Here is a 22,110-nt window from a genome sequence, read left to right as displayed (position 1 = left end):
AAAAAATTATGTATTACAGTTTTTTACGAGTGCTTACACACTAAATTTAAAAATAACACACAGTTAGTGAAACATGACACCCAAGGAGCAAAACCTCAGCCCAAATCTACACAACTGTAAGCACATTCTCAGCTTCACACTTTTTGCAAAACACTACACACATTGTTTAGCAGGACTCTAAACACACTTCTCTACATTAGACACAGAAATCTAACATGATGTCTCTTCTTTGTCATTTTTAGGCACTGCTTTCCAAAATACTACACATATGAACCAATTGATAAAACACGGCCATCAGGTGTGCAGACACTTAGGTGCTTAACTGTAAACACAACAATCAAGGTGTAAGCACTATAAAAAGGCAACAGGTGATATTTTTGTTCAACAAATCGGAAAGGCAGTGATGCAGTAAGAGGAAACATCTTTTGCCACAAAAAAAGCTATTTTGAATGTCCCAGGCCAATGCTGTGGGAACATCTCTATATGCTGCAACCATGCAGAATGGGCTCCTCCACTAGCCAAAATAGGTCCTTACAATACAGAGCACATACTCACATTTTTAGACACACTAATTATTGGACAGACTAGGTATTGGACTAATGTGTTGTGTTTGGACAATATATTCATATTCTTTAACAATAGCTCAAAAAAGAGAAAAAAAATCAAACCCAGACTGTATCATTAGAAAGGCAGAAATCTTACAAGTGTTTGAGATTGAGCACAGCAGAATCCGACTGTATGAACCATGTGTGCACCATATGGTACCAAAACAGGCTTTTGGTAAATTATTGTACAGTTTTGAATTAAGTGTTTCATTTTGCAAAAGATCTGAGATGTTCTGCTACTTGTGTGTGTAGATGTGCGAATTGTGTGTAGGGCTTTGACAAAATGAGCCTTGTTTTTAAAATTGTGCCTAAGCAATCGTGAAAAACTGTAAGCTGGGACCTTTAGAAATAAAGCACACAAACATTCAGAATATAAGCCTATGAATCTATGAGCCTATATGAATTTCACCAATAAAGTCTTAATTTACAGACAAGGAAACCAAAGAACTTGAATCACACCCAAAACCTGGAAAATAATAGTATTTAATCAATATGACACAAACTGTAACAAGCAATTGTTTCCTCAATTTATAAAACCTTTTTACAAGACAGTCTTCACAGCAGCAGGTCAATTTTAGTAGCTATGAATAAGTTTCCCAAAGACATTTAAAAAGTTACCAATTAAAGATGTAAAATTAAGTGTAGAGACAACATAACACAATATTTGAATTAGTGTTGCATTGTCAATTGTTCTAAAATTCTTCTGATTTCCACTTGACAATTTTAGTCAGTAGGCATTTTTTTCTTAAATTCTCACTTGATTTTCATGCTTATCCCTCAGAGAACTGCCTGAAGAGGAACTCTGATCTTTCATCACTGAAACTCGGAACGAAATGAATCTGCAGGATTTCAGAGAAGCCCTCTGACAAACTGGGCACCACAAACTTTTTCCTATAAAAAAACAAGACAGACAGTCAGAAACCAATGGGCTTGTGTGAGTTATAGCCAATAAAGATGGTGATTTCTCAGCCAAATTATATGGTGCCATAAAAAAAAGCTTAGCTTGCTGCTGTTGACTCACTTGTAGCTGTTAAACACCATGTCATTTACAGGAAGATGCTTGGTGGCAGAGGGAACCATCTCACGAAACTAAAAACCATAAAAATAGATCAGACTAATCAGTAACTGTATACTGATATTCCATAAATCTTGCTTTAGACTTTTATCAAGGTATAATTACAGTTGAGATCAAAAATGCACATATACCTTGCAGAACATACAGAATGTTATTTTACCAAAATAAGAGGGATTATACAAAATGTTATTTTTTATTTTCCTGATAGCACACGTACATTACAGAGACATCTTTATTGACATCTCCAAGATGTGTTTGCTCATCTGCAACTTTCCTATCCGATGTTAAATAAACGTCTATTTAGATGTCTTTAAGATGTTTATGATTTAGAATGTATGTAAAACTGACATCTTAAAGACTGTCTGTGAGATGTTTGTACACAGCAGATGCTTTCCAGATTAATCTTTAACAGACATCTTCGTACGTCTGCTATATGGGTTAGTACTGACCTGAATAAGATATTTTACAAAAAAGACGTTTACATATAGTCCACAAGAGAAAATAGTAGTTGATTTTATAAAAATGACTCTGTTCAAAAGTTTACATACACTTGGTTCTTAATACTGTGTTGTTACCTGAATAATCCACAGCTGTTTTGTTTGTTTATTTGATTGTTTTTTTAGTGATAGTTGTTCTGAACAGTTAAACTGCCCGCTGTTCTTCCGAAAAATCCTTCAGGTGCCAAATTCTTTGGGTTTTCAGCATTTTTGTGTATATTTGAACCCTTTCCAACAATGACTGTATGATTTTGAGATCCATCTTTTCACACTGAGGACAACTGAGGGACTCATATGCAACTATTACAGAAGGTTCAAACGCTCACTGATGCTCCAAAAGGAAAAACAATGCATTAAGAGCTGGGGGTTAAAACTTTTGAACAGAATAAAGATGTGTACATTTTTCCTGTTTTTCCTAATTATCCTATTTTTTGTAAATGTAGTACTGCCCTTTAGAAGCTACAGAAGATACACAGATGTTTACCAGAAGACAAAATAAGTTAAATTTACCCTTATCTTCAAATTGAATACGTTTTCACCCCTCGGCTCTTAATGCATCAATGGATTTCAAAATCATATGGTTATTATTGGAGAGGGTTCAAATACACAAAAATGCTGAAAACCAAAGAATTTGTGGAATTTGAAGGATTTTTCTGAAGAACAGCGGGCAGTTTAACTGTTCAGGACAAATAAGTGACTCATAAACAACTAAAAAACACAGCTGTGGATAATTCAGGTAACAATACAGTAAGAAGAATCAAGTGTTTGTATACTTTTGAACGGAGTCATTTTTATAAATTCAACTATTATTTTCTCTTGTGGACTATGTGTAAATGTCTTCTTTATGAAATATCGTATTCAGGTCAGTACTGAATAAAAAATAACATGCATTTTGCATTATTTTGATAAAATAATTAACACTTCGCAGATTCTGCCACGTTTATGTAAATGTTGACCTCAACTGTATATAGAATTTAATATGTAATACATATTGCATACTGTAAAATTAATACTATTAGACCCAAATACCCTGTTGTTGTGTTTTGCTTGTTCCAGACTCGCTGTGAAGTTAAAACACCTGCAGGGAACTCCAGCACTTTGACTGACGTCTAAATATCTGTGGAGAAAATCATTGATGTGATATTTTAGTTGATAAGACAAAGATGAATAAGCTTTTGTTTTCGAAATTGAGGAAGGCACCTTTTTCTAGACTCAGGGTCAGGGTTAGTGTTGTCTACTGCGACGCTTCGGCCTTCCTTTAGAGCACGTTCACAGGCTGAAACACACTGCTGCCAGGAGCCAAGTATGTCCTAGTGTTTATGTGTATGTGTAACAATAAAAAGGTTAAAACAAGTCATTATGCACATTTAGATGTTTTTTTTTTTCTTGTGTCTGGGTTCTCTTTTATGGTAACTCAACTCACCCGGTTCACATATACATAGCCCTTTGGAATGATATGTGTTTGGAAGAATGTTGATTTGCCCGCTGCAAAGTAAAAAAAGGGGTTATGTGATAAAATCTTGTCACCTGGCAGGATTAAGAAAAAACTAACACTGAAAAAAAGGCTCACATCCAGGGAATCCTACTGCTACAATGATTTCTTGCTTGGTGGATGTGAGGGATGCATCAGGAGGGTCATAAAGGCGTCTTTTAGAGTCTAATTTCCTCTGGGGAATAAGATAAAACACAAACATTACGACAGATATTTAATGCACTACTGTTTAAAAGTCTGAGGTTGCTAAGAATTTTTAATGTTTTTGAAAGAAGTCTCAAGCAAGAACCAAGTCTGCATTTATTTGATCACAAATACAGTAAAACCGGTTTTATTGTTCATTATTACTACATTTTCAAGTAAATGTTTTTTTTAATTTTATATAATTTTAAAACATAATTTATTTCTGATGACAAAACTGAATTTTCAGCATCATTACTCCAGTCTTCAGTGTGACATGATCCTTCAGCTATCATTCTAATATGCTGATTTGCTGCTCAAGAAACAATTCTTTTAAATAAATCAATATTTTTGTGAAGACCATGGCATTTTTAGGGTTCTTTCTTGAATATGAAGTTCAAAAGAACAAAATTGATTTAAAATATATATTTTTTGTAGCATTATAAATGTCTTTACTGTCAACTGTGATCAATTTAATGCATATTTATTTTTTTAGGACATTTACATTTAGGCATTTGGCAGACGCTTTTATCCAAAATGACTAACATTGCTTTACATTTTATTAAGTACTTTTTAAATCCTAAAATTCAACTTCAAACTTTTAAATGGTAGTGTAAAGGTAAATAACATGCAACTGGGAAGAAAAATCCAAAAAGAGCAGCTTACAGGGTCAAATTCTGGCAAGCTGTACTGAGCAGGTTTCCAGCCCAAGAAGTATTCCTCTGGTGTGTGAAACTGAAGACCAAGGTTAAGTGCAAACTGGAGAGAGATAACCAAAATTAAATGCATGTTGTCAATATGCCTTTTTGTTACATTATAATGGAGCAAGAAAAGCACTCTTGCGCCCCTTTGTGGTCAAGACTGGGAAATAACACTGCATTTTACTTACACCAATTCAAATGAATATAGAATCAGTAACTTTTACTAACAGTAAGCCATTTTGTATAGACCAATTTAAGAGTGCACATCACAGTTATGTCACTTGCAGCTGGACACACAGAAAAACACTAATAACAAATGGAGGGGAATGGGTAAAATCCATGGAATAAAAGAAAAAAAAATGTATTGTGCCTTTGGATGTCAGAATCAGAATGAAAATCTTTTTTATAGAATATACTGTTGTCAAAAATGCCATTTCAATTAAACAATTTGTCTGCAGAATTTCTGCATATCATTTGCATATGCAGTTCATAGTGGACAAATTACATTAGCCCTTCAGTTACAGCATGAAATACTCTTTAACATACAGTCAAGCCCAAAATTATTCATACCCCATCAAAACATTTAGATATGGGCTGTGTCCAAATTCAGGGTCTGCATCCTCCTTAGGATCCTTCCTACCAGGTTGAAGGAGGAGGGGTCCTCCGAAGACCGCAAAACCTGGAAGTAGGTGTCAGTGAATTTGGACAGCCTACACTTCTTTCAGTTCCCTCCCTTCCCCGTTGCTCATATCCTGTCGCCTAGCAACCGTGACAGCGCTAAGCAAGAAGTAAGGTTATCTGTACTGCACAAAACAAAATAACTACTCTTTCATCCCTAAAAGCATTAAAAACATTTTCAATCACAAACAAGAAATTAGCTGTGTGTAAGGGGATATTCACACAGACAGTAAGAAAGAAGCTATTTTACGAAAGTGATGTTTTCTAACATATATACATACAAATGTAAAAAAATAAGCTTAACGCTAAAACCAAAGGCCTAACTAGACAACCGCTGTAAAAAAAATATTTTTTGAAACGGCAGTTTTTTTAAAACTTCCATCATTACTACCGCTTGCTTCGTCCGCCATTATTTGAAAATTCTGGAAGCGCTCCGCCGAAAGGAATTGTGGGATAGGTAGGACGGGAAAGGATCCACCAGACCCATCCTTCAAATTCGGGGAAAAGGAGGACGTATTTGTGGGCCGCATTTGAAGGATCCTATGAATTTGGACAGCCTTCGTCGCGGCGCTGTGACGTAACATCCTTCTAATGAGTCCTCCGAAGGATGTAGACCCTGAATTTGGACACAGCCATGGTCTTATAGCCCTTTCCTGACCAACAGCAGAAAGCTTCTGTTTTTCACCTGTTGAGTTGATTAAAACAGCTGTTCCCAATGAATCAGGGTAATTAGGATGTTTTAGAACAGCTTGGACTATTTGGAATAGAACTTTGAACCTTCCCATAGACTGTGACGGTTTGCAAAGGGTATGAATAATTTTGGACATGCCACTTTTTGTTCAAATGTAAAGAAATATTTTTTTCTAAAAGGATTCCTCTTGTACATCATTTTATCTTTTGGGAGAAGCCTGTATCATTTCCGGTAAAATAAAAGTAACTTTAAGTCAGAATTTGCCAGGGGTATGAATAATTTCACGCTTGACTATATATACTATATCATTTTACATATATTTGCCTATTTTATCTCACATTTCAGACTTTTTTCCTCGCAAATGCCAGTTTATTTCTCCTAGTTCTGACTTTATAACTCAATTTTACTCCACAATAGCACATGTGTCAATTCTGAGGAAAAAAAGCCATAAGTGAGAGACATAAAACTCATGATTCTGAGCAAAGGGGAACAGAGAGAAAATGATGAGCTGTTCTTTCTTATCAGAATTGTGAGATATAATCTCGGAATTGTAAGAACAAAGTCAGAATTTTGAAATATAAACTCAAATGTACCTTTTTTTATTCTTTTATTCCATGGATTCCATAGACTGCTATGTAAAAACTGTCATTTTCTGCCACCACAAAAGAATGTCATCACTGTTTACAAACACAGAATTGGTCTATAATGTGTAATGAAGACTGTAGTTATTTTTTTTTTACCAGTCTGTCACTGCACGAGAAGTCTTTCTTCTTTTTTCCGGGTGCCCAGTTAGCAGGACGTCCTGCTGCATCTGTACACGAGAGAAAACCATGACTGAGATTGTAAAACTGGGCCATTTTGCACTATATTTTGTAAATAGAAAATAATTTAATTGATATTTAAACATGTTTTTTGACCAAATGTGACCCTGGATCAAAAAAATACAGTTATAGGGGTCAATTTTTTGTAACTGAGATTTATGCATCATCTGAAATCTGAATAATTAAGCTTTCCATTGATGTATGGTTTGTTAGGATAATATTTGGCAGAAATACAACTATTTGAAAAATCTGGGATCTGAAAAAAAATCAAAATACTGAGAAAAGCACCTTTAAAGTTGTCCAAATGAAGTTCTTAGCCATGCAAATTACTAATCAAAAATTAAGTTTTGAGATATTTTCGGTACAAGGTTTACAAAATATCATTATTGAACATGTTTACTTAATATCCTAATGATGTTTGGCATAAAAGAAAAATCAATAATTTTGACACATACAATGTATTTTTGGCTCACCTCCCACATAGAAGCTCTGTGACACGTCTACAGTCACTCCACCATTAGCCTGCAAAAACACAACAATGCCTTCATATGCATAGGCTTCTCTAACCAAACCTGCTGCTTGTTGTACATAATGTAAAACAGGTTATACAACTCAGTGGAATCCCTTTAACAGACAAATCATACAAATAACCACAATAGAAATTCACCTTCTCACACAGATGTTCCCACATTCCAATAACGGGCTTCCTGTAAATACCAGGGGCTGTGGAAGCAAATACCTGAAAAAAGACATGAATTCACAATTATAAATACAGTTCAAGTCAAAAGTATACATACACCTTGCAGTGTCTGCAAAATATTATTTTATCAAAATAAGAGGGATCATACAAAATGCATGTTATATTTTTATTTGGTACTGACATGTTTGTTTGTTTAGTGATAGTTGTTCATGAGTCCCTTGTTTGTCCTGAACAGTTAAACTGCCTGCTGTTCTTCAGAAAAATCCTTCAGATCCCACAAATTCTTTGGTTTTTCAGCATTTTTGTGTATTTCAACCTTTACAACAAATCCAAAGGCTGGGGGTGAAAACTATTTTTTTAATTTGAAGATCAAGGTAAATTTAACTTATTTTGTCTTCTGGGGAACATTTGAGTATCTTCTGTAGCTTCTGAAGGGCAGTACTAAATGAAAAAATACAATATTTAGACAAAATAAGAAAAATTTACACATCAATATTTGGTTCAAAAGTTTACACCCCTGGCTTTTGTTGCATCGCTTTTCTTTCTGAAGCATCAGTAACCGTTTAAACCTTCTGTAATAGTTGTCAACAACATATTTTCATTATCATTGTTGGAAAGGGTTCAAATACACTAAAATGGGACCTGAAGGAATTTTCTGAAGAACAACGGGCAGTTTAACTGTTCAGGACAAACAAGGGACTCATGAACAACTATCATAAAAAAAAAAAATAAAAAAAAAACAGCTGTGGATCATTCAGGTAAGAACACAATATTAAGAATCAAGTGTACATAACATTTTATGTGAAATATCTTATTCAGGTCAGTACTAAATAAAAAAAAATAACATGCATTTTGTATGTTCCCTCTTATTTTGGTAAAAAAAAAAAAAAAGTAAATTAACATTTTGAAGATTCTGCAAGGTGTATGGAAACGTTTGATTTCAACCGTACATACGTTTAAAAAAACACTAATCTACACTGCTGTTTAAAAGTTTAGGGTCAGTAAAATGTTTCTTTTTGAAAGAAATAATACTTTTGTTCAGCAAGAATGCATTAGAAATAATCAAAATAGACAGAAAATGCATTAATATTGTTACAAAAAATCTACTTCAAATAAAAGTTTTCCCTTTGAATGTTCTATTCACCAAAGAATCCTGAAAAAAAGAAGCTGTTTTCAACATTTATAATCAGTTTTTTTTTTAAACAGCATATGTGACCCTGGACCACAAAACCTTAAGTCGCTGGGGTATATTTGTAGCAATAGCCAAAAATACATTGTATGGGTCAAAATTATTGATTTTTCTTTTATGTCAAAAATCATTAGGAAATTAAGTAAAGATCATGTTACATTAAGATTTTTTGTAAAATTCCTACTGTAAACCTATCAAAATGTAATTTTTGATTAGTAATATGCATTGTTAAGAACTTAATATGGACAACTTTAAAGGTGATTTTCTCAGCATTTTGATTTTTTTGCACCCTTAGATTCCAGATTTTCGAATAGATGTATCTCGGCCAAATATTGTCCTATCCAAACAAACTATACATCAATTGAAAGCTTATTATATATATATCTCATATATATCTCAGTTTTGTAAAATTTAACCTTATGACTGGTTTTGTGGTCCAGGGTCACATATTAGAATGATTTTCTCATGTAACACTGAAGACTGGAGTAATGGCTGCTGATAATTCTGCTTTGCATAACAGAAAATAGTTACATTTTAAAATCTATTCAAATAGAAAACAGCTGTTTTACATTATAATAAAAGCAGCCTTTGTACGCATAACAGACTTCCTTCAAAACATTTTAAAAAATCATTAACCTGGATAGGCAGCTGCAGTGTCTGTAGAATATCCTCAACTTTTGACTTGAACACCTCCGGTCTGAGTTTGCCTCTAGAAATACCCATCTGATTGGTGAAAAACACCACCTAAACAGAGACAAATACGATGAAGATGCCTGTGCTACTAAAGCAAACACAACAACTAGACATGTATTGATGCTGCAATTCCAGTTAAGCATAAAACAACGTAATAGTGGATTAAGAAGCACCTTGTATCCTTTCTTCAACAGACTGGCCAGTCTGGGCTGAATCTCTGGGAAGAGAATCCTAAATAAGAGTTAAAAACAAAAAAAAAATAAGACACAACAAACAGCTGCAGCATATAGGACGTTCTTCAACCAGACTCACCTCCAGTCATCTGGACTTGTGGGAAATACTTTCCCAGACTTTGTAGTGATAATGCAGCCGTCAATGTCAAACCCTGCGATCTGAATCAAACAAAAGAATAAAACATCACAGAAATGTACTGGACTGGTCTTCCTGATTAAACTAATAATATGCAGTTCCTATAAGAAAGTTAATGTCTTACTTTGGGGCTATCTGGAGCCCCTGCCGCAGTGAACAGGAGAAGGCTGTTGATTTGTTGCCAGTGACTCTGAGAGCAGGAGGAAGATGGAGTAGTGGTTTTGGCTGATGGTGAATCCAGCTTGTCATTACTCTGTTTCTGTGCAAGTGCTTGCAACTGCTTAAGCTTTTCCTCAGCTAAGGTCTCTTCATCTTCATCATCACCACGTCCTCGTTTTGTGCGAGGGGCATCTTCTTCTGGGCTGTGAGGTCGCTTTGTTGCCTATGAGTCAAACAGTGTTATTTTAATATATTTTTTTAAACACTTTTATAGTGTTTATTAACATTTTGAATTGAATTTCTATATTTTCAGGTTGCATTGAATTTTAGTTTTGTGTGCTTGTCATTTTAATACATATTTTTATTGAACTTAAATTTATATTTCAGTTTTAGTAATTTTAATACTTCAACTTAAAGTTAGATTTCAGTTAGTTGCCAAGGCAATATTTCTAATGTAAAAGTTTAATTACATTTTTTTTACCGAAATATTTAAATTTCATTATATATCAATTAACAAAAAAATAATTCTACAATTGTAAAAAAAAAAAAAAAAGTATCATTTTCCTACTATTAATACGTTCACAATTCATACATTAACTGTTGAAGTCAAAAGTTTAGATACAACGTGTAGAAACTGCAAATTTTTAATTATTTTACCAAAATAAGGGGGAATAATACAAAATGCAAGTTATTTTTTATTTAGTACTGCCCTGAATAGGATATTTCATGTAAAAGATGTTTACATATAGTCCACAAGAGAAAAATAATAGTTAAATTTATAAAATGAGCCCGTTCAAAAGTTTACATACACTTGTTTCCTGAAACGGTGTTGGTACCTGAATGATACACAGCTATGTTTTTTTTTTTTTTTTTAGTTAATTGCCAGCTTCTTATAAGTGTGCTTCTCGTAAAAAATTAGCGGATATGCATATAGACAGCCTTTTAATTAACAGAGTAGAAAAATCATGGCTGATAGTAAGACATGCAAACATAAAAGAGAACCAAACTGGACACGAGCTGTTACTTCTTACCTAAAATTTCAAGTTGGGATAACCTCCAATACAAAAAAAAAGATGCGTACATAGCATAACTTAACATTTCACAGATTTAGAAGCTAGTTTTAAAAATAAAACACTTTGTGAAATACTCTTCGAGCAAAAATTTTGTAGTCCTAAATTTAGGATTGGCACTCCAATTATTTTTCCAATTATATAAAAAGATTTTCTCCTAAATCAGCACATTATGAGCTACTTTTAGCTTTAAGATGTTTTGTGAATACTGGCCCTTACAGGAACACTCCACTTTTTTTGGAAATAGGCTCATTCTCCAACTCCCCCAAAGTTAATAAGTTGAGTTTTACCGTTTTGAAATCCATTCAGCCGTTCTCCTGTTCTGGCGCTATCGCTTTTAGCATAGCTTAGCATAGATCACTGAATCCTATTAGACCAATAGCATCACGTTCAAAAATGACCAACAAGTTTCCATATTTGTTGTATTTAAAACTTGACTCTTCTGCAGTTATATCGTGTACTAAGACCGGCAGAAAATGTAAAGCTACGATTTCTAGGCCGATAAGACTAGGAACTACACTCCCATTCCTGTGTAATAGTTGAGGAAGTATGCTGCCGTTATACAGCCGAAGCAGGCAGAGTAATATCACGCAGCGCCAGAAATAAGTTCCAGGCTAGGTTAGCATTTGCACATGTGCTGCGTGATATTACTGCGCCTGCTTCGGCCGTGTTTCGGCAGCAAACGTCCTTGACTATTACGCCAGAATGGAAGTGTAGTTCCTAATCTTATCGGCCTAGAAAATCGCAGCTTTACATTTCCGCTGGTATAACTGCAGAAGAGTCAAGTTTTAAATAGGACAAATATCGAAACCTGTTAGTCATTTTTGAACGCAATGCTATTGGTCTAATAGGATTCAATGATCTATGCTAAGCTATGCTAAAAGTGATATCGCCAGAACAGGAGAACGACCGAATGGATTTCAAAATGCTAAAACTCGACTTATTAACCTTGGGGGAGTTGGAGAATTAGCCTATTTCCAAAAAATGTGGAGTGTTCAGAACTATTTTAACTATTATCCCAAACAGTTTCACTAGTCCAGATCTTGATACCTTTTTAGGGGATTTGGAAAAATAATCCTGGATGCTCCTTTTGGGGCCTGAGCCATCATTTGAGCTTTTTTGTCTGTCCTTGTCTTTGCTTTCAGGTGCTGCTTTCCCTTTCTTCTGAAGAGAGGAAAACTTTTCATTTGAATTTCCAACAAACTCCACAGTGAATGGGTGGGACTGATTAACCAGGTACAGTGTGCAACCAGCTGTCAGACATCCAGACTCCCCACGTCCCAAACACTGACCGTCCAGGGAAGAAGGGTTGGGCCCGAGCTGTGGAAACACAAGATGGTTTGTACTTACTTATGATTTTTTTTTTTTTTTTTTTTTTTTTTTTAATGCTTTAATAAAATGCAATCTCTCAGTCAACTGTAACATGCATTGTTGTTTTGTTTTTACCTGCGTAACCAGAACTTCCTGTTTGGCATAATCGGCCACAAGTTTGACTGTCATGAAAAGACGCACTTCTATTATTATTTGTGAACAGAAACAACGTGACACGTACAACTTTTGGCATTACAATGATGGGTGTGATGTGATCTACAAACCCACCCTGATGCCTTGAGCACTTCTTGTCTGTGATTCTCGTTTCGGGGCCTCGACCTAACATTAAAGCTCGACCATCTGCCAGCTCCACCCGAGCTCCATTCACACTTACTAGTGTGCACTGCATCTTCATTCACGGATGAGAACAACTGGACTCCAGGAAGAGAAGTTAAAGTAAGAATCAGTACAAATAAGATTTTAATAGCCAGACTGTTCTTCCGTAGATTTGCTATTTATATAACGAGCTAATTATGAATATTTAAGCAGATAACCGAACTGTAACTCATTAGCTAACATACGTTAACGTCGTATTAATACGTCCTTTAATGTTTCTTGAATAATAACAATGAACTCAGTCGGACTTTGAAACCGGAGGGCTCATAATACAGACTTAAAGCAACTTTAGAACCTGCGCAGTCTGTATGTATCTAACGTTGCACAGTCATTCAAAGTTAGATTTCAAACAAGCCATCATGATTTGGCTAAAAACGTAATGCTAAATTTAAATAGCGCTTACCAGTTGTCCAAAATTTTACATTAACTTCTTGCGGTTCAGATGTTTTACATGCTTTTCTGGTCCGACATGTAAATATTTCCGGTGTGGAACAGCGACATTCATTGCTTGGTTCCCATGTCATTGGGAGTCACCCTTCTCATTCTTTACGTTACTATGGTAACTGTAGTAAGGAACCCCGGGTAATAAGACTTGTATGGCTTAATATAACGTAAATGTTGTCTTTTGCTGAAATATGTAACAGAAAACCCATGTAAGACTTGCGTTATTTAAAAAATACATGTTTTATACACATTTTGGACGCCATTATGACGTGAAATGGTTGCACTCAGTAAGCTACTGTCGCTAACTGTTGCTATTTTTACCTCAATACCTCAAAAAATAAAATACTGATACAATGCCAAATTGTGCAGATTTTGGTTGTAGGGTCATTTTACACAAACGTCCACTTTTCTGTCCCTAGACTTTTGCAATTGAAATACACATTAGGGTTACAATTTTTTATATATATATTTTAAGATAACACAATATGTTATTTGAACAATTACACCTTCCTGAGCCATCAATGTGGCATTATTTTTTATTTGTTAATTATAAAGAATTCCAAGTACCACAAAACTGCTTGTCCCCACAGCGGGAGAAGGGGGAAAGTGCTTTATTTTAAGGTCAAAAACAGGATTTTCAACCATTTAAAATACAAAAGTCTATCCATAACTATCAAATATGTCATCTAAATGGCATACAAATTTAAAAAAAAAATCCCAAATAAATATTAAAAATATATAATGAAAACAATGGTCCCCTGAAGCTGTCACTGGTGTTACTGTCTGACAAAAGTCTTCTTTTATCACTCGACTTCTTCCTTCCTATTTTCTTAAGATCTATGAAGGCAGGCCCATGTTAAATCTACTGTCTCTTTTTAATTATCAGAAATGTTCTCATTTATCTCCTGATTTCATATGAAGCTTTTATTTGACATCACTTGTGTGATCTACTTTATTGTTAGGGAATTGTAAAAAACTAGAGTACAAATGGATAAAACTACTTAATTTAGCAAGTATACCATGATTGACAACTTGTGGTTTGATAACAAGCAGCAGCCATTTTGTAAAATTAAATTTTTCGTGAAAATTGTCACTGGTGTTACCTTCCTTATGGATAAATAAATGTAAAAAATCATTAAGCTGTCATTTATGCATATTCATAAAGTCAAAGGGTAATCTAATAACGTGGTCTAAGTTTAAAAGTTTAAAAAATAAATAATTTAAGACATCTTGCCATACCAAAAGTGGACGTTTCTGTAGAATGACCCTGTAATTTTCAGTTGAGCTCAACCATTTATGTCATTATGGCCTCCCACATAGTCTAAAATATGTATAATATGTATATCTTTTTTAAATAATGTAAATCTTTAATGGGTTTTCTACTACTTGTTTCAGTAAGAAGCATCATTTATGTTATATTAAGCCATACAAGTCATAATACCCAGGTTTCCCTGTAAATTTACTACTGTAAAAATGTGGTCTTAACCAGTCACAAACAGCGAGAAAGTGTCTGTAGTCTGTATTCTTCCTAAATAGTTTCTGTGTTGAAAAAGATTTTTAAAACTTTGTTTGTGTAGTACCTGAAAATCGTTACAAACTTTACAGACAGAAGAACTGTATGTCTATTTACTTGTGTTTATGTCTGTTAGATGACAAATCTTAAGTGTACAATAAGTATTATCATGAGGTAGAACATCCTGCTAATAATTATAGCTTGGTAAACACAGATTGTTTACTCTGCATAATGCAGTACTAATAGTTCTGTTTGAACTGGCATCTATATTTGTCTCAAAGTTTTGGAGCCCCACACGTCATGCAGAAGAAAAATAGACATTGTGGCCATTTGTTAAGATTTCATTCCCACGACTTCATGGACAGGTTTTATTCATTCATTACCTTCTTGTTTTAGTTAAATCGTGGCCATGTTGTATTAATTTGTTCCTCTGACAGAACAGATTTGAATTTTTAAGGTAAAAGAGTCTTTGTCTATCACATAATATGCAGTTTTCTGTGAATTTTTTTAACTATGACTACACAACCTATGACTACTGCAGACGACTATGGCGTATGTTTTTGTCTCAAAGCTATGGAGTCCCACAGATGTCATGCAGAGGAAAAATAAGTATTGTGGGCATTACAGTGCCGCCCACTAATATTGCCACCCTTGGTAAATATGAGCAAAGGTGGCTGTGAAAATAAATCTGCATTGTTTATGCTTTTGATTTTTAATTTAAAAGAAAACTAAAAAATGTAACCTTTCATTGAAGTAAAACAATGGAAAGCGGGGGAAAATCTCATTATGAAATAAATGTTTTTCTCTAGTTCACATAGTCACGGTTATTGGGACCCAATTATTGCAACGTCCTTTTCCCAAGATAAAAGTTCTGCGTTTTCTCCTATAATGCCTGATGAGTTTGGAGAACCTGACAAGAGATCAGAGACTGTTCCTTCATATAGAATCTCTCTAGATCCTTCAGAATACCAGCTCCATGTTGGTGCTTCTTCATTTCAGTTCACCCTACCCATTTTCTACAGGGTTCCGTTCAGGGGACTAAGACCTTAGCCATGGCAGAAGCCTCATTTTGTGCTCAGTTGTTTTGGATCATTGTCTTGATGGAAGATCCAAACATGGTCCATTATAAGGATTTCTTACAGAGGCAGTCTAGATTTTTTATTTGTTGGTATTTGATAGAATCCATGATGCCATGTATCTAATCAAGATGTCCAGGACCTCCGGCAGAAAAATAGGCCAACAACATTAATCCAGCAGTATTTTTAACCTTGGACATAGAGTACTTTTGTTGGGTCTGTTGGGTTTGCTTCCAGAAACCTCTTTTTTCATCTGACAATAGAACCAGTCCTGTTCGTTCCAGTTCCAGCCGTGTCTGACAATGAATATGCTGGAAACCCATTTGAGCAACATGTGGTCATGTAGGGGCTGTTTGATATACTTGTTTTAGGCTTTCTGACCCCAAGATTCAACAAATCTTTGCAATTCTCCAGCTGTGATCCTTGGAAGTCTTGGAAGTCATGGCTAGACAATTTCAGTCACGCTGGAGTGCTACGAAATGTAAATATGAATGAATATACTTGAAAGATATTATAAAAAAGAATTTCTAGGGGTGCCAATAATAGTAGCCAATATGCATTGGAGAAAAACATTTATTTCATAATGTGAGTTTCCCCCCACTTTCAATTGTTTTACTGCAATGAAACTTTGTGAATTTTTTTGAATGAATGATCAAAAAGATAATTGATGCAGATTTATTTCCACAGCTGCCTTTAATAGACACCTTTTATTTATTCATTACCTTGTTTTAGTTCAATTGTGGCCATGTGCTAATTCTACTAATTTGCTCCTCTGACTGGACGGATTCACAGTTTAAAGCTAAAAGAGTCTTTGTCTGTCACACAATATGCAGTTTTCTGTGAAATATGTTAACTATGACACAAACTATGAGTGCTGCAGACTGGTTCTCACTTTTGACAGCTAGCGTTGACTCCTCCAGACTAAATCAGTTGTGTATTGTGTTCCAGCCTTTACCTAAAATGAGAAAACAATTAGTCATGGCAACAAATTCTTAATTTGCTGCCACAATATATTCCCATCCCTGCCACTTGTGCCCCCTCAAAAATCATGCAGGTGTGTGGCATAAATAAGGATAAATAATGGCTTTTTTTACAGTATATCAGTCACATGGGGGCCACATCATAAGGATACCATATAAGGTCAATATATCAGCCACATCTGTTTTTATGATTTGGCTAATTTAGGGTTGGATTATGCTCTGTTTTGGTTCAGTTCTGGCTAAAAAGATATGGACCAGTTCTAGGCCGGCAAACACACACTAATCTAAGCCACACTTTAGCTGCTGATATGGACCAGATCCAAGCCAAAGGAAATTTGCTGGCTGGGTCATGACACCCCTGAATAGACTGTAATACAAAGAAACCTGAATCTAAATAACGTTAAAAATGCCAAATCCTGTAGAGGGAGTGGTCAATGGTGGTTTCTGGATGAACAAACAAAATGAAAAGGGGTGTGCTCGTTGGGTGTGCACTTTATAGGCGAGCCATAGTCAAATCTTCAAACACATTCTCACAGTAGTTACACATAGTTAAGCAAGAAAGTCATCTGAACTCTTTGGAGGTGAGTGCGTGCATAAAGAATGCTCTTATTCAGATTGAAGTGAGAAATCAAGCTTAATTTGTGAGATATGAAGTTGTAATTTTTACATTTGTAGCCACAATAGGAAAAGTATATAAAGTTAAAATTGTCAGTTGAAGAGTTTCATATCATGTTAAGCAATGTAATTTATTTAAAAAAAAAACTTATTTACAGTTATAAAATTGAAGTTCTGTATGTTTATAAATTCATGCAACTTTTTTCTCTCATTTTCTGTCTTTGTGTAGGACTGAAAAGCAATCTGTACCATATTACTTCACAAGCTCTGGTTGAATATTGAGTGCTCTGTAAAACTGACATACGTTGAAAGTGATTATTTTGAATTGACTTGCTAAACGGAACTTATCCACCATGGCACGTGAACAAGACTACTACTCTATCATGTGTAGGCAGCAGGAGCTTGATTTTCAAGGGAAAGCAGTGCCCAGTGATCTTGTACTAATAGGTGAAAATGCCTTTCCACTTGCCATGAATCCAAGAGGTCAGGTGCTGATGGCTGCATCTAATTATGGCCAGGGACGTGTGGTGGTGTTGGGACACGAGGAATACCTAACCCGCTTTTCCAGCCTCATAGAGAATGCCCTAATGTGGCTCATGCCATGTACCGGTGATGCTGGCGTTATAGGGATTCAGAAGAGCTTACATTTAGTAGCTAAAAACTTGAATTACTGCCCTATCAAGACAGAGCTAGGAGACTTTCGGAGTGGATTAGCTATTTATATCACAGATGCCTACAGTGTTGAGAATTGTGCAAAGGATCTGATTGCTTTCGTCAAAGCTGGGGGTGGCTTGATCATGGCTGGTCAGGCCTGGAGTTGGGCTGAAGCCCACCCACAAGAGAACACTCTAAAGAACTTCCCAGGAAACAAGGTGTGCAGTGTTGCAGGAATTTACTTTTCAGAACACCAAGGAGAAGTTGGTGTTTTTCCTGTTCCAAGACAAATCCCTTCTAGTTGGCTTGCTGTATCGTAAGTTCAGCAGACATTCTTACTTTTTATTCGTTCTTTAAGAAAGCATACATCTTACCAGCTGTTTTCAATTGTTACTTTTCAGTATAGGCAAGGACTTTAAGGATGACCTACAGTTCCTGCTAGAAGGTGTGCCCGAGTTTGACGTCCAAGGTGGTGCTATAGCATCTGAGGTGATGGTGCATGGGCCATTAGCATTTCCCATTGCAGTCAATCATGCTGGAAAAGCATTCATTGCTGGTGCCTATTATGGGCAAGGTCGAGTAATGCTGTTTTCACATGAAGGCTTCATGGGTCGGGACTCTCTGTCCACTTTCCTGATCAACGCTATTAAGTGGCTTGACGAAGATCGCAAGGGTGTTATTGGGATCCAACCCAGCTTAAAGGGAGCCCACACGGCACTGAGCAAATCTGGCTTAAATTGCCAGTTCACTGGTTTCAAAGAAGATCTAAGCGTCTATGTTTGCACTTCATACAGTGATGCCCAGTGTGCAGAGATACAAGAATTTGTTGCTGAAGGTGGAGGTCTTATGATTGGGGGTCATGCCTGGTATTGGGCCCAGAGCCACTGTGGCTCCAATGTGATGACCGATTATCCAGGAAATCACATTCTTAATAAGATGGGATTGTGTCTCTTGGGCAGCACTGTGAGTGGAGGGTTGTATAAAGCCCCAGAAATTGAGCAATGTTGTAAAGAGGGGTACCACTTTCGTAGCATGCTGCATCGGTTTGCTGAACATGTAAACCTTGGGCAAGAACTATCTAATCATGAACAGAACTGCTTGAAGCAGCTGGGTAATGACTGTGCCAGTTACCTTCGCATGCGATGTCACGACAGTGCCGCCTATACTTCAATGGTGGCGCTTCTTAGTGACATAGTAAAGGAGGTGGGTGTTCCACAAGTGTGTAGTGACTGCCCTGTTCAAAGTGCCAAAGACCACCTGATGCTCCATGTTGGCACTGAGGTATACAAAGTGTCGCCTAATCCTGATGCCCTTCTTCCTTACATCATCAAGGACAGACCTGACTTGCCCACTGTGTCTAATGCAAGAGTTCGGATCAGTGCCAACACTGAAGGTACAAAAGTTTTCCCGTCAAAGCAGAGGGAAAATGTTTTTTCTTGTTTTAAGTTTCAAAATGCTTGAGCACTATAAAATAAGAATGCAATTACTTGTTTCAGGTTGGGAAGAATGGATAAGCACAGGCATATACCTTTCTCCTGGTATGAAGACGTACATAGCAGTACCTCCAGAGATCATTGGGAAAAAATGGCAGGTGATGAATAAAGTCTATACATTACTTGTATCCAATCAAGGAATAGTTGCTGCATGTAGTATACTTGATAGATGCCACCTTGGAAAGCACGTCATTAACATGAGTAGGTAACACTTTATGCAGGTGCAACTTGGTTGCCAGACAGATAACATTGGTGGATCAAACGTTCTGAAACGGGCTCCTGTGGTCCATGAGCGATTCCCTTTGGACGCAGAGATGGTCCAAGTTTGCAATCTATGGGGAGGGCTCATGTACGTAATAGCACCTCCCCAAAGCAAAGTGGATGGGCTGGAAATTGTTGTGCAGGTCGGCGTACAGGCTCCATACTTTAAGTCTGGTAAGAATTCTGAATGAGGTTTCTATTCAGAACATTTAACACTGTATAGTAAAACATTTCAACTTGTTTCATCCCTCAGGAGAGACTACTGTAGCTGACTGGGTGGACAAGATCCGTCAGGCACCCGCCCCCTGGGCGGAGCTTGAGTTTGAGAACATCATCATTACATTAGAATCACAATTTATAAGGAATCTGGACTGCCCTGATGAGGTGGCTAAACTTTGGGATACCATAATGAGAAGCATAGCCGACCTGGCAGCGAAGCCTAGCAAGTTCCCCCGCAAGGAGCGGTATGTTGCAGATGTACAGATCTCTCACGGTTGGTAGTATTATTAAATACTCTCAGTAGCTTTGTTAGGATGAATAACCATTACTATTACAACAGAATTGTGCCATTAATATTAATTACACTCACATTGTTCTGGAGATAACACTGTTCATCTTTTCCCCCCACAGGTTTCATGCATGCTGGATATCCCGTTATGATGCACGCCTCCTCTGCCCCAGCACTAGTAAATGTACAGGAAGCCTATAAAAGTGGCCTTTGGGGAGCTGTTCACGAGCTGGGCCATAACCAACAGCGTGGAGTTTGGGAGTTCCCTCCGCACACCACTGAGTGCACTTGCAACCTGTGGTCACTGTATGTGCACGAGGAAGTGCTGGGTTTGAACAGGTCTAATGTTCATCCAGCCATAACTCCAGAAAACCGTCAGTCTCGTACCAAATCATATTGCGATGGCGGTAAGGATTTAAAAAACTGGAGCATGTGGACGGCACTTGAGACTTACATGCAGGTGCGAACAGACTTAGTATAATTCATTAATTCATAATTTAAATTCTTTTTTTTTTTTTTAAGTGTTTAAAGGGATCCCTGGGTATTAAGGCATAAAATACCGTAAAGATTATGTTACAAAAATCCACATTGTTAATATATATTTTAGACTGGGGGGGTAAAATACTTGCACTTAGTGAGCTACTAGTGCTACCCGTTGCTGCTATATTTTACAACAACTCAAGTCAGAATACACAACTTTGAAAATGGTTTTGGTTGTAAATTTCAGTTGAAAGGCAACAAGAGAAGCGATGTCAATCTTCTCTGCTTTCCTAGCGATAAGAAGAGAAAATGCTTTTAGTAGACCACAGCAAATGGCAGAGACAAGAAACACTACATGCAAACATACCAATGCTTGCCATGACACTGCAGCCACTGAAAGAGTTTCTCAGCACATATTTAATTCAATATCCGGAGGTATTTAGACTTCTTGCAGGGAAAAATCAATGGTACGGCATTTGGTTTACACCTAGGCTTATATCCATTGCCACCTGTAAGCTCTTTCAGTAGCTGTAGTTATCCTATCAGTGTTTTATTTTTCGAGTTGTGTTGTGGTAAAATTAGCAACAGGTAGCACCAGCAGCTTACAAAGTGCAAACATTTCACATCATCGAAATAATGGTGCCCCCTATAGTCTAATATATGTATAAAACGAAGTGGATTGTTTTTAAATCATGTAAATCTTCCATGGGCTTTCCACTACATATTTCAGTAAGATACATTATATTAAGCTATACAAGTCTTAATATCTGGGGTTCCTATTAAAGAACTGGTTGATTAAGCATACATTTGGTTATATCATCATTGCCAGTATTGTGATTTTTTTTAAGAAAGTTTTAACGCAATAATACATTATTTTTAAGCTTTGTAAGTAATAATTTACCTGTTCTCCAGCTTCAGGAAAAATTTGGCTGGGATGCTTTCAAGAAAGTTTTTACTGTCTACCATGACATGAATGGAGTGCCAAAAGACAATGCAGGCAAGATGAATGTATATGCTGAGACCTTCTCCAAGGTGGTCAGCCTTAATCTGTGCCCCTTCTTCAAAGCATGGGGTTGGCCCATCCAGCCCGGCACAGAAGAGAAAATCTCTCATCTTCCTGTGTGGAGTGACCATCCTATGGTCCAGTATGCATAAGAACATCTCAGACAACTTAAAAAAAAAAGTATGTTTTGGCAGTTTTAACGTAGCTAATGGGTAAGATTAGGTATAGAACGTGATATATGCTTGTCTGGAATGACATGAAAATATAACATTTATCATTTTATTTAATAAGCACATGGTTGGGCAGTTGGTTCATATCAATGTGAAGCACATAGGCTTTCATTTTAAATATAGAGCAGTTGCTATTAACTAAAGGTGGCTATAGTGGGTTAAATAAAATCAGATATAGCATGTATTTTACATGCACAACATATACTTTTCATAAATACTAAAACCG

General features: G+C 36.3%; 2 protein-coding genes across 3 annotated transcripts; one reads left to right on the top strand and one right to left on the bottom strand.

Moving 5' to 3' along the window:
- Positions 1-1,077: 1,077 nt before the first annotated feature.
- On the bottom strand, positions 1,078-13,138 carry pnkp (polynucleotide kinase 3'-phosphatase). Its single transcript, XM_073818002.1, has 18 exons — positions 13,031-13,138; positions 12,520-12,662; positions 12,367-12,413; positions 11,971-12,240; positions 9,816-10,073; positions 9,635-9,714; positions 9,496-9,553; positions 9,266-9,373; positions 7,408-7,479; positions 7,214-7,262; positions 6,660-6,730; positions 4,516-4,608; positions 3,748-3,844; positions 3,601-3,662; positions 3,378-3,487; positions 3,207-3,294; positions 1,627-1,694; positions 1,078-1,496 (listed from the first exon to the last, which is right to left on the bottom strand). The coding sequence occupies exons 2-18, from the start codon at positions 12,644-12,646 to the stop codon at positions 1,376-1,378; spliced, it is 1,779 nt and encodes a 592-aa protein (XP_073674103.1). The 5' UTR covers positions 12,647-12,662; positions 13,031-13,138; the 3' UTR covers positions 1,078-1,375.
- Positions 12,552-22,104, top strand: LOC141284526 (TRPM8 channel-associated factor homolog). 2 transcript variants are annotated; one of them, XM_073817494.1, is made up of 8 exons: positions 12,552-12,687; positions 17,485-18,225; positions 18,311-19,302; positions 19,406-19,500; positions 19,624-19,837; positions 19,917-20,156; positions 20,294-20,631; positions 21,564-22,104. In XM_073817494.1, exons 2-8 carry the CDS (start codon positions 17,609-17,611, stop codon positions 21,804-21,806), a joined length of 2,739 nt encoding a protein of 912 aa, XP_073673595.1. In that variant the 5' UTR covers positions 12,552-12,687; positions 17,485-17,608; the 3' UTR covers positions 21,807-22,104. The 2 variants fall into 2 exon arrangements, with proteins under 2 accessions (XP_073673595.1, XP_073673596.1); XM_073817495.1 differs by lacking the exon at positions 12,552-12,687 and adding an exon at positions 17,154-17,221.
- Positions 22,105-22,110: the final 6 nt, after the last annotated feature.

This window comes from Garra rufa, chromosome 14 (assembly GCF_049309525.1).
Source record: "Garra rufa chromosome 14, GarRuf1.0, whole genome shotgun sequence".
Lineage (NCBI taxonomy): Eukaryota > Metazoa > Chordata > Actinopteri > Cypriniformes > Cyprinidae > Garra > Garra rufa.
This window is presented reverse-complemented; position numbering and strand designations above follow the sequence as displayed.

Excerpts from the sequence above, each read along its gene's own strand:
- pnkp (XM_073818002.1), bottom strand. The coding sequence starts at position 12,646 with ATGAAGATGCAGTGCACACTAGTAAGTGTGAATGGAGCTCGGGTGGAG. Across the intron at positions 10,074-11,970 it reads TTTCCAAATCCCCTAAAAAG|GCAACAAAGCGACCTCACAG; the intron begins GTATCAAGATCT and ends TTTGACTCATAG. Across the intron at positions 1,695-3,206 it reads AAGCAAAACACAACAACAGG|TTTCGTGAGATGGTTCCCTC; the intron begins GTATTTGGGTCT and ends TATGGTTTTTAG.
- LOC141284526 (XM_073817494.1), top strand. The coding sequence starts at position 17,609 with ATGGCACGTGAACAAGACTACTACTCTATCATGTGTAGGCAGCAGGAG. Across the intron at positions 20,157-20,293 it reads AGATGTACAGATCTCTCACG|GTTTCATGCATGCTGGATAT; the intron begins GTTGGTAGTATT and ends TTCCCCCCACAG. Across the intron at positions 20,632-21,563 it reads CACTTGAGACTTACATGCAG|CTTCAGGAAAAATTTGGCTG; the intron begins GTGCGAACAGAC and ends CCTGTTCTCCAG.